Genomic DNA, 16,966 nt, shown 5'->3' with positions numbered 1-16,966 from the left:
TTTAGGACAGTTGAACAATAAAAACATGCATCCTGAAGTTAGGAAAAACAATGGCTTGGTGTCCTGTTCCAGAATCTTCTGTGTTTATTGATCTTGAGATAATTTGTTACATAAATACCAACGTCTCTACTGTCCCTTACCCAACTCCCACCCTATCCCTATAATAAGGGTAACTTTGGGGAATATGCTGCAGATTCTTTATCTCCGAGTTAATCTCCAGGTGTAGATCAATGCCAAAAGTTCTTAGAACTCCTAGGAAGTTCTCAGCTTCTTTGAGTTTCTGGTCCATTTGGCAGGAAGGCAGGCTGAAGGGGAAGAGTCAACCTAGCTTCCTTGAGAAGCAAGTGGAGGTGCTGAAAACTTCATTTGCGTGCACCTGAACTAGGTTAAACACTAGAAATCTGTGTGCTTGATTTGCGAATTTGGTACATATAGCCTTTATTTCATGGCAATGTTGGCCATCAAGCTGCAAAGGATTTTTAACATCCTTTAAATAAAGGACATAAAATGAAATACCGCCACATTGTCTACTGTGCGAGTGCTACAGTGGACAATGTGGCAGACAAAATATATATGATGCTATTAAGAATACTTGGGTTATACTCAATTTCAAGTGATAGAATTCATCAATATTTTATTTGTATATTCATAATTTTATTCATCCAATATTCATCTTTTTTGTGCCAGGCATTTTAACGAGCTCTGGGGATAGGTACATCTATGAACAAACAGAAGATGTGATTTCTGACCTCTTGAAGTAAGACATTAATTTACAGTTATATAATATTCCTTAATTCCTACAGAGCGAGAAAAGTAAGCAATGACACAGTGTAATTGGAAGTGCTAGCATAATATGAAGATTCAGGAAAAATTCTTCCTTGAGTAGGTGACATTTAAGCTGATGAAATGTTCCCTGATACATTGCTAGATGCTGTGACTATAAAGATAAGCATAGCATAGTCCCTATCCCTGAGAATTTCATGTCTAGGAAAGAGACTTGAAAACCAATCACAGTCATTTATTAAAAAGGCTCTACAAAAGCATGTGAATTGTAGTGGATTCCAAAGGTTTTGGGTGATCAATTCTAACCATCTCAGAAAAGCCCTTATGAAAAGAGATTACTTTAAATGTGGGTTTTGAAAGACAATAATGTTGAAGGCTGAGAAAGATTACCAGGCAATCAAGACAAGAATATAGCAAGTATTGTCTATAAGCTAAAAAAAAAAAAAATGCCTAATATGTTTGGCAAACTCTAAGTAGAGATTAAGGTTTGGGAAGGCAATTGACCAAAGGTGAAATTATACGTAAAGCATGTTGGTAAAATATAAAACATGTGAAATGTTGTATGAAAGAGTTTACACTTCTCTTTTTGAAGTAGAAGAGGCAATGGAGTATTTTAATCAAGGATTTGACATTGGTTTGTGATTTAAGATTGATATTTCTGAGTGCAAAAGGAACGATGAATTTGGCTCCTAGATAGGCTGGGCTCAGGGAAACTGAGTAGGAGACCACTGTAGTAGCCATGAGAGAAGAATGAAGGACCTCAAATTTGACAGTAGCTGGGGAGATTCAAGAGATTTTTAGGAGTGAAAAATCAGTGCTAATTGAAGAGTGACTGGCTAGGACAGATGAAGGAGAGAGAGGACTCTAGAAAATACTGAGATTTCTACTTTCTGGATTATTTATATTATCCATGGGACCTCTGCTAGCTAGTGAAAAGGTTAAGATTTGGGGTTTGAATCCTGCCTCCACAACTTGTGAATTATGGGGCTTGGAAGGAGTTACTTAAATGTGACAAGCCTCAGTTTTCTTATCTGTACAAAACTGGCTTAAAATAATTTTGAGAGATTCTTGGGAAGATAACTAAAAATCCTTCAAGAACCCTCAATTAAGATAAATTATATAGAATCAGAAATGGTTTAAGTTAAGTTCAGTGTTAGGCATGCCCATTTTTAAATTAGCATTGTCTTTCTGGATGGATATATCCAGTAGGTATTCAGAAATAAGGACTGAGGACTTGAGAAGGGGGTGCAAACAGAAGCCTAAGAATTTGGAGATATTATTATTATGTGGTCTTGGAAATCACACCAGTGGGTGAGATTGCTCCAGGTAAAACGCAGGAAAAGGTTTGAAATGAGTTCTCTTATTGCAGTATCTAATGAGTATGGAGAAGAAGAGGAAGAGCTCAAAAAATCAACTAAAACATGGTTTAAACATAAAAAAATCTAAAAAACAAGAACAAAAGTAAGAACATGTGCCTAGTGTACCACAAGGGGTATTTTAAGAAGGAACCATTAGCACTCTGGCAAATCTTATAGCTGACAAGTAGCTTGAGGAATGAAGAGAACTCTGAAGATAACAACAAAGAGATCACTGTCAGCCTTGGAGGGAGAAATCTCCATATGATGGTTAGGAGAATGCAGATTGGGGTGATTTGAGGGGAGAACGGAAATATAGAAACAGTCATGAGAAATAGAGTGCTCCTGTACGAAGTTAGTCATAGAGGGCTGGGTACAGGATAAAGAGGCTTGAATTCCTAGTAACAGATAATAATAATAAGGACCTAGGATCGAGAAAAGGGGGTAATGATTGGAGATAAATGATGAAGGAATGCTCTAGAAGTGACTGCAGTTCAGGATGTAAAAAACACGTAAGGAGGCAGGGCGCGGTGGCTCACGCTTGTAATCCCAGCACTTTGGGAGGAAGAGGCGGATCACGAGGTTAGGAGTTTGAGACCAGCCTGGCCATCATGGTAAAACCCGGTCTCTACTAAAAACACAAAAAATTAGCTGGGCGTGGTGGCAGGCGCTTGTGTTCCCACCTATTCAGGAGGATGAAGCAGGAGAATCACTTGAACCCGGGGGGCGGAGGTTGCAGTGAGCTGAGACCTCGCCACTGCACTCCAGCCTGGGCGACAGAGCGAGACTCCGTCTAAAAACAAACAAACAAACAAAACAGGAAGCATTAATCTAAGATGGAAGAAGGTGAAACCTTCTTTTGAGTCAAAATGTAAGGGAGCAAGGTTAGAAAGAATATTAGTAAATGGAAATTAAGAAGCTTCCAGTATTAATTCAACTGTTATTTGATACTATTCACTTTTATTTTTATATTTTATCGGATACTTTATGTGTTGAGATTTTATCTAATAACATATGAGTACTTTAATTGCTATCATGTTTTAATGTTATCTTTAGATAAAATAAATTATTATGTTATCACCCAATAAAAGCTAAGTGAAACCTCATCTCTGTCTGCTGCCTCCTACAGACACACACACACACACACACACACACACATATACATGGAAAATACTGATTGTTAATAAAGTAGCTCCAAGAAAAATAGGATCTCAGAAACTATACCATCAGTGCTAGGGTTGAATGTTATCAGATAAATATTTTTCCCTAATGATTTGTAGCTCTTCAAGAAACCTTAGAACTAAGCTTCATGAAGGACTGACATCAGGACATTGGAGTATGTGTTAAATATAGTTGTTTCAGAATAAAATGATTTGTATTATTTATTGATATAAATGAGGTTTTGCTTGAGCATTTGCTTGTTGGAAGGATGTTTTTACATAGCCATGCTTTGTTATGTTAACTGTTAGCTCAAGCTTATTAGAATTGTAAGCAATTAATTTTGTATCATGTTTACATTTAAAAAACAGAAGTACCACAAGACCTTTCCTAGTGAATGAACACATAGTTTAATTAGATCATCTTGACTTTATTGTATGATAAACACATAAACATAAAAGGCTTCTTCTAATTCTGGTGATTTTTGAAATAATAAAGTCCAGATTCTGGATTTATATGATGAAGCAATTGCAGTAGATTGTGCAGATAGAAGAGCACCCATTTGAAAAAAAGAGTCCATTATTTTTTGAGTTTTTGATTATGGCCGTTCTAGCAGGAGTAAGTTGGTATTGCATTGTAGTTTTGATTTGCATTTCACTGATCATTGGTGATGTTGGACATTTTTTCATGTTTGTTGACCATTTGTGTGTCTTCTTGTAATAATTGTCTATCCATGTCCCTAGCCCACTTTTTGATGGGATTATTTGGTTTTTTTCTTTCTAATTTGTTTGAGTTCCTTCTAGATTGTGGATATTAGTCCTTTGTTGGACGTATAGATTGTGAATAATTTCTCCCACTCTGTGGATCGTTGGTTTATTCTGCTGACTGTTACTTTAGCTCTGCAGAAGCTCTTTAGTTTAATTAAGTCCCACCTATTTATCTTTGCTTTTGTTGTATTTGATTTTGGATTCTTGGTCATGAAGTCATTGCCTAAGCCAATGTCTGGAAGGGTTTTTCCGATGTTAACCTCTGGAATTTTTATAGTTTCAGGTCTTAGATTTAAGTTCTTGATCCATTTTGAATTGACTTTTGTATAAGCAGAGAGAAGAGGATCCAGTTTCATTCTCCTACCTGTGGCCTGCCAATTATCCTAGCACCATTTGTTGAATAGGGTGTACTTTCTCCACTTCGTTTTTGTTTGCTTTGTCAAAGATCAGTTCTGGGTTCTCTCTTCTGTCCCATTGGTCTATGTGCCTACTTTTATATCAGTCCCATGCTGTTTTGGTGACTGTGGTCTTATAGTATAGTTTGAAGTCAGGTAATGTGATGCCTCCAGATTTGTTGTTTTTGCTTAGTCTTGCTTTGACTATGCAGTCTCTTCTTTGGGGGTTCCATATTAATTGTAGAATTGTTTTGTCTAGTTCTTTAAAGAATGATGGTGGTATTTGGATGAGAATTGCCTTGAATTTGTGATTGCTTTTGGCAATATGGTCATTTTCACAATATTCTACCCATCCATGAGCATGGGATATATTACCATGTGTTTTTGTTGTCTATGATTTCCTTCAGCAGTGTTTTGCAGTTTTCCTAGTAGAGGTCTTTCACCTCCCTGGTTTGGTATATTCCAAAAGTATTTTATTTTTAAATTTTGGCAGCTATTGTAAAAGGGGTTGAGTTCTTGATTTGATTCTCAGGTTGGTCGCTGTAGGTGTATAGCAGAGATACTGACTTGTGTACATTAATTTTCTATACTGAAACTTGGCTGAATTCATTTATCAGTTCTAAAGCTTTTTGGAGGAGTCTTTTGGGTTTTCTAACTATAGCATCATATCCTGTTGGCATGGATGTGGTGTAAAGGGAACACTTCTACATTGCTGGTGGGAATGTAAACTAATACAACCGCTATGGAAAACAGTGTGAAGATTCCTTAAATAACTAAAAGTAGAACTACAATTTGATCCAGGAATCCCACTACTGGGTGTCTACCCAGAGGAAAAGAAGTCATTATATGAAAAAGATACTTTGTACATGCATATTTATAGCAGCAGAATTCACAATTGCAAAAATGTGAAACCAGCACAAATCTCCATCAGAGTGGATAAAGAAAATGTGATATATATATATGAAGGAACACTGCTCAGCCATTAAAAGGAATAAATTAATGGCATTCATAACAACTTGGATGGAACTTGAGATTATTATTCTAAGTGAAGTAACTCGGGAATGGAAAAACCAAACATTGTGTGTTCCCACTTATAAGTGGGAGCTAAACTATGAAGATGCAAAGGCATACTAATGATACAATGGACTTTGGGGACCTTGGGGTAAAGAGTGGGAGGGGGGTGAGGGATAAAAGACTACAAATTGGGTTTAGTGTATTCTGCTTGGGGGATGGGTACACCAAAACCTGACAAATCACCACTGAAGAACTTACTAATGTAACCAAATGACACCTGTTTCCCCCAAACTTATGGAAATGAAAATTTTTAAAAACCACGTAGTCCAAAGCTGATTGGAATTCTTCATTATTCTAACTCAAAGTCAGCATCATCTCAAAGTCATTGAAAGGAATAAGTTTGCATAGAACAGCTTGGATTTTGGGTTATCTTAATAGTATAAGTATTTTAATAGTTATTATCTTGCTGGCTTTGCCTTACAGTTCACTTAGAGTTTTATTTTGATTTTACCATAATGTAGTGATCTTTAGTATTCTGTCCTTGGTCTGTATCTCTTCTTCACCAGCCTCTAGCTAGGTGACCTCAGTAGTATTTTCAGCTTTGCTATTTATTGTGTTCTAGTGCCTTTGAAATGTGTTTCACTAGCTATGTTCATGTATGTAAGTCCAAACGCTGAAGGCATATCTTTTTAAATATCCCAGCAGTATTCATACTTAATATTTCAAAACTGAACTTGAACCTTTTCTGTGAAACTTACTTGTCCTCCTGTATTTCCTATTGAAGGACACGACCAAATAAAAAGACTTAAACTGGAAGAAAACCATAGTTCCACCATGAAGGTAAAATCAGTCAACATGTTTTATTTTACTCTGGGCTTTTCTCTAAGCATGGCATTTGTTTTCAATTGTGTTAATACAATTTTTAAATTTTTATTTTTATTATTATTTTTGTAGATATGGGGTCTCACTATGTTGCCTGGGCTTGTCTTGAATTCCTGAGCTCAAGCGATCCTCCCATCTCAGTCTCCCAAAGTGCTAGGACTGCAGGTGTAAGCCACTGTGCCTGACTCATTTTAAAATTTATTTAAAGAATATTGACTTTTTTTTGGTGGGGGGCTTCTTTTATCTTCCAGTGTCGATATTGGTAATTTGTACTTTTATTTTAAATAGCCCTTTCACCCAAGTTTTAAATATTTTTGCAATTTAGCTTAAGAGTCTGTTAAGATATAAAAACAAATCTATCTTAAGTTTTGCTACTTTCAAATTTGTTTTATGAAAAATATCTTTTATTTTAAAAATTTTGTTCAGTGTGGATGAAAACTTTTTTATTAGCATTCAGTGTTAGTCACCTTTTTATGCTTAATATTTCATTTATGATACAGTCTAATGTTCCCTTTTTGTACATGCTTTGAGTTTAGTTTGTTCTTTTTCTACCTGCTTAATTATTATTATTTTTTTTTTGTCGGAGTTTTCCTCTTGTTGCCCAGGCTGGAGTGCAATGGTGCAACCTCGGCTCACTGCAACCTCCTCCGCCTGGGTTCAAATGATTCTCCTGCCTCAGTGTCCCAAGTAGCTGGGGTTACAGGTGCGCGCCACCACCCCCAACTAATGTATTTTTAGTAGAGACAGGTTTTCACCATGTTGGTCAGGCTGGTCTTGAACTCCTGACCACAAGTGACTCGGCCTCCCAAAGTGCTGGGATTACAGACATGAGCCATTGCACCCAGCCGTTCTGTTTGCTTAATTTAAATACCCTGTTCAATACATATACATATATATATATAAATACATAAATATGTATGTATTTTAAAATCTTTCTGATATATATTAGAATGTTATATTGTTAAATGCATAGTTAGTACATTTCACAAGATTTGATAGGTAATATTTTTATTGTTATTTAGCTGTAAGTATTTTATAATTTGCTTTATAGATTCATTTTTAATTCAGGAATTATTTAGAGATAGAATTTTTCAGTTTCCAATATATATAATAAGGGAATATCCTTTGTGGTTTTAATTTTGTTGCTCATGGTCTGAATGATTGTTCTTTATGAGTTCTTTGGAATTTGTTAAAATTTCCTTTTTGGCCTACGTATTAGATCAGTTAATGGTAGTTCTAAAAATATCAGAAGCTTAATCAAATAAATATTTTTCACTCATGAAATCTAAAACAAATACTCCAACTAAGAGGCATCTTCAGGATTCTAAGATATTCCTGTATATTGACATCCTACCACTTATCAGGGAAGAAAGAGGCTGGACGATTGTCCTTTAAATTTAGATGCTCCTGAAAATGTTTAATACACTTTTACCCACAGTCCATTGGCCAGAATTCAGCTTCATAGCCCATCATACAGTAGGGATGACTGAGAAATGTAGTTTAACCATGTGTCCAAGAGGAAAGGGATGTAGTTAGGAGAAAACCAGCTGGTGTCTTTCAAGCCATACATGTTATTAATTTTTATATATGTTCCTTCTTCACTAGAAAGAAGAAAAATCTATTTACTAGTTGAGTATGGGTTTAACGCATCATGTCATTTAAAGTTGTTCATTGTGTTCTACGAATTATAGTATTATTAACATTTTTTCTTTTGATTTATCAGATTCTAAATGAGAGGACTACACTTTCCCATCATGATTGTGAAAATCTTTTTCCTTTTTTAAAATCAGAAGACTATATTGTTAGGCTCATATGATTTCATATTATATTATCACATTATTCTTGCTAGTGTTCTTTGGCTTACATTCTCTTCTGGCTAATATCAATAAACACCTGCTTTATTTTGGGTAAGTTTTGCTAGGTATTCTTTCATTTCACATTTACCTTCTCATGTTGTTTTAGGTTGCTATCTTACAAGTAGCCTATAATTAGATTTTAAAATATCCAATCTAATAGTTGATCTTCTGATTAATATATTTACTTCGTTTACATATTTATTATGCTTATTGTGTTACATTTTGCCCTGTTGATTTGTTTCTTCTTTCTTGTTTTTATTGAATCAATAGAATTTATCCCCTCTTTTTCTTCTTGAAATTGTGGATGTCATATATTGTATTTTCATCCCTAAAGAGTCACACTCCAATATTTCATAACAAAGAATAAAGGTATCATATGTGTGCATGTACATGTATGTATGACGAGGACCTTGGCATCTACTGCTTTTGTCTAAACTCCCTTACTTATCCTTCATCCACTTTTAGTTTCCTTTTTCTTAAGGCGTGTAATTATTTCCCCCTAATTTTTGGACACAAACCTTGTTTGATTTTATAGTCAATATTTAATCATAATATTAATATGGTTTGTTTTATTTTGGCAATTTTGCTTCTCTTTCTCTTCTTTTACATAAAATCGCATGTCACAAAAAGAGATAACGAGATTATTAACAGAGCTAAGCAAGATTGAGGGAGAGAACATTTTTCTTCCCGGTGACAGTTTCCTAGGTACTTTCTTATTTTCTAAGGTATTTATTTTTCTGGTTCCTGGAAAATCTTTTGTATATTCGGAGATGAAGAAGACAAAGAAATGATATTATTGATAAGGACTGAACTAATTTATTATAAAATATAACCAGTTCATGAAGGGTTTTAAGATTTAACCATCTCAAGGCAGTGATATTATATAAAGAAACTTGAACATTAAAATTCTTCTCCATAGGACTAGAATTTTTTAACCTCAAAGTAACCGTAATGGGTGTTCTAATATAATTTCAGGTTTTATGAAATAATCCCAATATAACAATTTACAGTTTGCTTAAGAGTTAATGTTTTAACTTTCTCGGCATTTGCTGTTTACAGACTTACAGTTATATAATGATTGAGTTCTCATTCTTTTTAAAATAATAACTATGTTATTATTCAGGACTGACTTAAGATTCTTACAAATACACTATAATTAAAAAAGCAAAATGATTGGTACTCATAGAAAAGAAAATAGAAAACATTTGTTTTGGACAGAAATATGACTGAATATCTAAAAAATTCAAGAGACTTTAAAATAAAATTTAAAAACAAATTTAAGTAGTTGGTTATAGAGTGAATATGTGAAAATAAATGGGTTTTTATTTTATGTAATATGGGTAAAAAGACCTGGAGTGGTTAGATGTATAGATAGATAAAATAACACTTTAAATATTCAACTGTCCAGTGATAGCTTTGGGGAAAAATACATCTGCAAAAGAGATGCTAGAGTTAATATTTATGTTATGGAAGAACCTCTTTTAAATTGACAAAAATTTTTCAGATTAAAATTAGCAGAGTGTATGAATAGGTAACTCACTGTGGGACTAATTCTAATGGCACTGAATCCTATGTAAAGACGCTGACACACTAGAGAATATAAGTAAATTGATTATCATATTTATCAGACTGCAAAATTTAAAAGAGCTGTATTACCTGTTGCTGGTGGGGATGTGGCAAACATGAACAATTGGTTGTTACTGATATACATGCACATTATTACATCATTTCTGTCACAGTCATCACATTTCAAAGTACATATAACTTTCATTTTGATATCCCAATTCTGTAACATTATTTCTTATAAATAAAATTATTAGTAAGTAAAGATATATGTACACAGATATTTACTGCAGCATTATTCATAGTAATAAAAAGGAACATTAAGAGATTTCCTATCAGTAGAGGAATATTGGAATAATTATGGTGCCCCCACACTATGGTGTTGTACATAACTACCAAAACAGTGAATTAGACTTATATCACTTAAATAATTTCCACAAAGTACTTAAGTATGAAAATCAACATATGAAAAAGTGTTTATAATTGTTTTAATTGCAAAAAAAATCATCCATAAATGTTTTCATATGTATGTATGTCTATTTACTTTTAATTATTTAGGCTTTAACAAAAACCATGAAAGATCTATCCTAAATTGTTATCCAATATTTGCTAGAAAGGAGTGAGGAGTGTGGAGTAGCAGCAGGGGGGAAAAGGAACAACAAGCCAATATGTTAATACCTTAAGTATATAAAATAAAATATATGTATAACAAAGTAATAAAATTAGATATAAAATAAAGTATATAAATAAAAATCCACGGAACAAAAATATCTTAAAAATCTAAAATGTATGTTACTCCATTTACATATAGTTATAATGAAAAACACAATATAAAGGCAATAATTAAGACTGTGAATGAAGTTAATATATCTCAACAAGATATTTGAGGAGATTAAAGTTAAATCACTGGGAAATGGTAGATGCCTGACAAACACTCTTATCTGGGAATTTTACATGAATTTTAAATTTAGCACTTGAGAGATATTTGGGTTCAGGTCCTCATCAAATGCGTTCTCATTTATCTCATTATTATAACGGCAACTGTAAGCAAGCACTCAGAGATCTATGTGTGAAAGATTTACAAATACCTGTACCCTCCCCTAAAGCAGGACTCTCGAAACTATTTCCTGCTGCTAAATGATGGTTTTTATCTTCTAAAATAAGTTCCGGAATAAAAGGAAACAACATAGGGTGAAAAGGTCGTGAATTTTACAGTTAACTAGGCATCAGCTTTATTTCAGGCTTTGCCATATACCAACTGTGTAATGAAGGGTATATAAAGACAATAAAGCCACAATTATCTCTCCATTAATGTGTCATAACTATATGCTGATAGCTGTCAATACCAATCAAATGGTTTGGATGATCAGAGGTCAGACACTGGAGGAGAGGAGTTTGTCAGAGCTTAGATTACTTACCCGTGTGACCTTGAGTTAGAGATTCTTCTGTTTATTCATCCCCAAAGCAGATATAATAGCAATGTTATCCATAGGGCTGTTGTGAGAATTCAGATGGATAACACATGTAAAGCACTATTTAGAGTGCTACACATACTAAAAAAGTATTCAGTGGAAACAACCAAAAATAATAAAAAAAAATCGTATCCAACGTGGCCTTGGAACATAGATCCAGGGGGAAATAATTGGGGCAAACCTCAGCTACCCAGGACTAATACTTTGGGCCTTTTTTTTTTCCTGCCTGTGTGTGTGTGTAATAATGAAGATTAAGTGTTGTGTATTATCAAGGAAAATTGTCCACCTTGAACCTAATGATAAATATGAAAACAGTAACAAAACAATAAAGTAAAAAGCAGCCTTAGAAATGTGAAACTTATCCTAGTTACAGCCATTAATCAGAGTTACTAACGATGCATTGTTTATTACTATCCAGCATATTATCTTTCCTGTGCATTGCAACATACCAGCATTACTTTCTGTACAACTCTGGCCAAATTATTTGCTCTCTCATTACTTCCGTTGTCTCAGGATATCAATAAGCATTTTCATTAGAGAAACTCTAAGTTCTATCTCAGTTTTAAAATACTATGACTTTATGACCAAGAAAGGGTTTACCTCCCAGTTTTGTACTTAGAGTCAACACTTAAGAGAATCATGAAAGACTTCTTGTCCATGTTGATGTGTTTATTTTCTGAGTCTAAAGTCTTTCTCCTCCTTCTCATCTATCTTCCCCATTAATTCTTCAAGTTTCTTCTCCACATATTCCTTTAGTGACCTTCGTATTGCCTTCATTTTCCTCCGATGAAAGATGCAAAAATGGAATCTAGAGTAGGAAAAGAAAATAATTCCAACTTCAATATCAGTAGCCCCATTCTTTAAGCCAGTTATACATTGCTTTTTTTTTTTTCCTTTGCCGGATACTTCTCCATTTCCTTTTGTTCCAACTATTATCCCGTCAAACTTTGCATTTTATTCCTTTCAGTATCCCAGAATTTAAAATGACTTCTTTTGCCTTATTTCCATTTGGAGGAAGAGGGAATTTGGGCAGTCTCTTGGCAAAAGGAATATTTGACCCAGTGTTTATTTGGAGAGAAGAAACTCACAGTAACACAGCACTTCCCAGTATGACAGCTGTTGCCAGCAATATGAGAAATAGAGCAATCTCTCGATTCTCAGCCTTTCTTGGATCCTCGTCTGGAAGGAGAAACAGGAAAATATGAGAGTGAGTTTTGGAGAAGAGAAATAGCTTGTGACATTTATTCAGAATAGAAAACTCTTTTAACCTCAGTTTGCCCTGTTTAGTACTTCATCGCTGTTCCATGCTTATATTGACCTTTATTACTTTTAGTCTCCTAGGTTCTACAAAACTGTTGCTGATAGCTGTCAGCAAAATTCTTCCCAGCCTAATTTCTTCATTCCAAGCCTAGCCTCTTCATTTCTCAGCCTTTCAGTTGATTCAGTGCCAAATTATTTATACTGGTCAAAATTTCACCCAACAGCCTAGCTCCATTTTGTAACACTACCATGACCTCCATTAAAGATGCTCAACAAATACTTGTAGAATAAATCAGTGAGCAATCCTGCTCCTTGATCCCTGTCCCTTCAAAATTCCATACCACGATCTTTGTTACCTCCACAATATTCTCCTTTGAAGCACCTGTTAGTCATGCGAAGACACGTCCAACAATCAAGAATGGGACCTTCAACCACAACTGATAAAGAGGAGAAGAAAGATAATCAGAAAGAGGGCATGGCACGAGGGTTCCTTAGTCATACATCAAGTGTGGAGGATTTGATCTCAAGCATTCCCAGGACTCTCAAGTTTGCATTGCTGTGAATTTCTTCTTCTCCTAGAAATCAAGTTTCTTGATGGATCAAAATCTGTAAGTCTGATCTCCAGGAAAAAGCGGGAAAAGGATGCCTCGGCTTATACTGGGTCAATGGGTTGTAAACCATATGTTAGAAGGCCTCCTAGTACCTCAAAAATATGTGGGGTGTCTGAGATTTCATGAGCTAGGTTTCGTTATCAGGTATTGTTGACGTTACCCCTTGTAACCACAGCTCTAGGAATTGGTTTCCCAGTGTAACAGGTGGGAGAGATAGGGCCATATAGAGCAAAGGAGATGGGAAAATATGGGCTGAAACCTCAAGGCGTCACATGTACTGTACTCACTGCAATCTTCAGAACAAGCTGGAAGAGAATCAGAAAGTTCTAATGAGTTTAAAACCAGCTACAGTTTGCCATATTTATACCCACGTAGTCTTTGTTTACCCTTTAAGTTCCAGTTACCTCTCCACCCATTCTAAATAACTCTATTATGAACTTGCATTTCTTCCCTCATCCCGCATTTTCTATTCCCTTCATATAACTTCAGTGCTGTTACATAGAAAGTTTTAATTACCAACTTCAGAGAAGTTCTTTAGTAATTCTTTCAGTTTGGATTCCAGGTTTTGGCAGACCTCGAGAAGCTTGCCTTGATAGATAAAGACACCTAAGAGGGAGTGGAAGGGGTGTCAAAAAATAGAAGTAGCTCTTCCCTTCAGAAGTTAATTATGTCTGTTTTTATCTTTGTTTTCCCCAGCCAAATTTTCTGAGGCTTGCTTGAGCAATACAAACTTTTAACATTGAAACAGTACCTCACCTTTCCATGTTTCATTGCCCAGTTTATAAAATTCGTTCTTCAACCATGTTCTCAACTTAACAACCTGCTGAACAGCTAGAGAGGGAGAGTAAAGGTACATGTAGGGGAATAATTATATCTATGCAGGAAGTTATGTAGACCCAGGTGTTCTCTTCCTTGCCTCCCTTCTCCGTTTAAGCCCCTGGACTCTCAGGAACTCAAGCTTCCCTCACCCAACACCCGAAGCCTCTTGTCACTGTGGGAGACCTTGAAGCTTAAATGAATCATCTCCTTAATCTGCCGTTCAAGCAGCTGAGTTCGGCCAGGGACTTCTGAAGGTATCAGATTTTCCAGCAAGGAGCCAACATCCTCTATAAATTTGGGGTCACATTCTAAACAGCCTTTGACTCCATGGAAGGCTGAGAGGGGCAGGAGCAGGAATAACCACAGGTCAGCCATTTCTTTCTTCACCCCCGCTCCCCAACAGCAGGTTGTCCTGGCAACTGGTTCACTTAGTTCCTTTTCCTTCAAAAATCCAGGAATGAGAGGCTGGTCCTGGATAGTCTGACTCCACTTTTCCCCCTGTTTCCATCCCACTATCAGGCAATCTCATTTCCTTAAGGATCTTTAGTTGTTTACTGACTGTTATCCTTCATTCTAGGAGAGGGAACTGCCAGCTGGGGAGCGGACACCTGAGTTCTGAGTGTAGAACACCAAGAGATAGAGAAGACTTGAGCTCACACAAGCAGAGTTCTGTGCAGGGAGATGTCTCAGAAAAAGTGTTCCTTTAGCCCTCTCCCTGACTTGCATCCTCATGAGACTCTTAAACCCCCTCCTGACCTTCAGAGATGTTTATCACCAGAGATGGGTTATGGAAGTGATCCTATAGAACCTGAGAGATTGCTTAACTCAAACTCTGCTTCTACGTTAGAGTTAAGAAAAGCCAAGAATATTGAGTTTCTTGCGGGTCTCAGTCCCTACTGGGGCAGTATTGTTGACAAATACTGGTGGCAGTATTGTTGAGAATAAAGGAGTGAGCATTTATCTAGAATAATATTTGGCAATTTTAATAGACAGTAACATATTTCAGGCTACATTTATCACTAGGATGATTTTCTAGACATGATTTGTAATCTTTTCCTTTTCTTCTCTTTCTCTCTTTTTTCTCTTTCTCTTCTTTCTCTTCTTTCCTTCCTTCCTTCCTTCTTTCCTTCCTTCCTTCCTTCCTTCCTTCCTTCCTTCCTTCCTTCCTTTCTTTCTTTCTTTCTTTCTTTCTTTCTTTCTTTCTTTCTTTCTTTTTCTTTTTCTTTCTCTTTCTTTTCTTTTCTTTTCTTTTTTTTCTTTTCTTTTCTTTTCTTTTCTTCTTCTTTCTTCTTTCGAGATGGGATTTCACTCTTGTTGCCCGGGCTGGAGTGCAATGGCATGATCTCGGCTCACTTCAACCTCCGCTCCTGGGTTCCAGTGTTTCTCCTGCATCAGCCTCCTGAGTAGCTGGGATTACAGGCATGTGCCATCATGCCTGGCTAATTTTGTATTTTAGTAGAGATGAGGTTTCTCCATGTTGGTCAGGCTGGTCTCGAACTCCCGACCTCAGGTGATTCACCCGCCTCGGCCTCCCAAAGTGCTGGGATTACAGGCATGAGCCACTGTGCCTGGTGATTTCTAATCTTTTTATAGCATTCTTCTTATAGAGAGTGTGGAGTCACATACTAGAAACAATAGTTGAGGAATACTGAGTGATGAATCCAATAAAGTTCAGATCCTTTAACAAGTGCACTCTAAAATACTGGCAAAGTATGTAACATACAAAAACATAGTGGTTATCATGGGCTTCCCTCTCAGACCACCTACAAGGAAGATGTCCAAATAAACATGTTCTCCTTTCAATGGCCCTTTGAATAAAAATATTCTGTGTTATTTGAATAAATTGAGGTTGCTTTTCAGACTCTTAAGAGCACTGGTTACCTCTTTTCTAATACATTGCCTGTATGGCTGTGACCTCCTGGAAACCAGGAAACACTGGCAATCTACAGGGTTAGTGGTAGAATTTATATTTAAGATATGGGGTGATCACAGTGGAATGTTGTGCGGGAAGTTAAAAGAATTACCATTACTTATATGTCTACCAAGTCCATGTGACAGACATTGTGCTAAACATTTCAGGTAGTCACAAATTCTCATGGCGCAGCAATCCTTTGGAGATTGTCATTTCTCTGTTACTGGTAAGAAATTGAGGCTCAGAGATGTAAAAGAATCCTCGCTGGAAGAATAATTTAAGAGTATGAGTTCAGGGTTCAAGCTCATGTCTGTCTGATTCCAAACCCTATACACTTTACTGCCTCTCAACAACAACTTGCTGGGATAACACAGAAAATTATCTCTTGGAATTTGGTAAGTCAAAATATGAAGGCCAATACAGATTTCTTGATTTATGGTTTAAATTAGCATATCTCTGCTCAGATTTTTTTTTATTCCCTTGGCTAGATGATCTCATTTTTAGAGGATTTCCCAAAAGATTTTCACATGCTGAGGTCTGAAGGCAAGTGAGCTAATGGGATTAAATTAACTCTAGATAGTAAAGTTGAAAACTAAAGAGGCTAAAAAATTTGGCAGAGAAGTGGCAAGGTATGAGAACAAACTGTGCTTCAAGAAAAGATATGCATTACAGATATTTTCCAGTCAATGATCCATACCTTCACTTAGACAGTTCAAAGAGTATCCTCTGACACATTACTGAATAATTCAATGGCACATTACTTTAACCCAGACTTAGAGGTCCATCTGTCATTTTTATCATTGTCTCACCCTTCCAGCTTAAATTTCAATCAGGTTTTTAGAATGAGAGAAAAAAATTGGCTTTTGGATAGTCTTAGAAAGACTGGAAAAAGGCAAGTCACTTATTAAGACAGATAGAACTTGTAATTGAAAGAATACATATATCCCATGTAAAAGGAATAACAAGGAAGGAAATCTCAGTCTCATGGAGTAAACAGTAGAAAGATAACACAATGTGCTAATGGTAAACGCAGAGATACACATCGAGGTTTATGAGAAAACAGAGCAGTACTAGCTAAGTTTAGAGAAATTTTTATAGAAAGGCTGGATCCAGGAGACT

The 16,966-nt window shown here is 35.8% G+C and overlaps 1 protein-coding gene across 2 annotated transcripts; it reads right to left on the bottom strand.

The window, feature by feature from the left end:
• Positions 1–11,893: 11,893 nt before the first annotated feature.
• On the bottom strand, positions 11,894–14,552 carry IZUMO3 (IZUMO family member 3). Of its 2 annotated transcripts, XM_019033209.4 has the most exons (7): positions 14,085–14,552; positions 13,873–13,947; positions 13,633–13,722; positions 13,404–13,421; positions 12,862–12,942; positions 12,334–12,424; positions 11,894–12,053 (listed from the first exon to the last, which is right to left on the bottom strand). In XM_019033209.4, the coding sequence occupies exons 1-7, from the start codon at positions 14,308–14,310 to the stop codon at positions 11,915–11,917; spliced, it is 720 nt and encodes a 239-aa protein (XP_018888754.1). In that variant the 5' UTR covers positions 14,311–14,552; the 3' UTR covers positions 11,894–11,914. The 2 variants fall into 2 exon arrangements, with proteins under 2 accessions (XP_018888754.1, XP_004047936.1); XM_004047888.4 differs by lacking the exon at positions 13,404–13,421 and having other exon boundaries at positions 14,085–14,549.
• Positions 14,553–16,966: the final 2,414 nt, after the last annotated feature.

The sequence above is a fragment of the Gorilla gorilla genome, chromosome 13, assembly GCF_029281585.2.
Source record: "Gorilla gorilla gorilla isolate KB3781 chromosome 13, NHGRI_mGorGor1-v2.1_pri, whole genome shotgun sequence".
NCBI classification, from domain to species: Eukaryota; Metazoa; Chordata; class Mammalia; order Primates; family Hominidae; genus Gorilla; species Gorilla gorilla.
The sequence above is the reverse complement of the archived record's forward strand: the minus strand, read 5'-3'. Positions and strand labels throughout refer to the sequence as shown.

Bases quoted from the DNA above. Each gene is read 5' to 3' on its own strand.
- IZUMO3 (XM_019033209.4), bottom strand. From the start codon at position 14,310: ATGGCTGACCTGTGGTTATTCCTGCTCCTGCCCCTCTCAGCCTTCCAT. The intron at 13,723-13,872 runs GTGAGGTACTGT...ACTCCCTCTTAG, and splicing joins GGGCAATGAAACATGGAAAG to GTGTCTTTATCTATCAAGGC. The intron at 12,425-12,861 runs GTAACAAAGATC...TTCTCCTTCCAG, and splicing joins CAAAGGAGAATATTGTGGAG to ACGAGGATCCAAGAAAGGCT.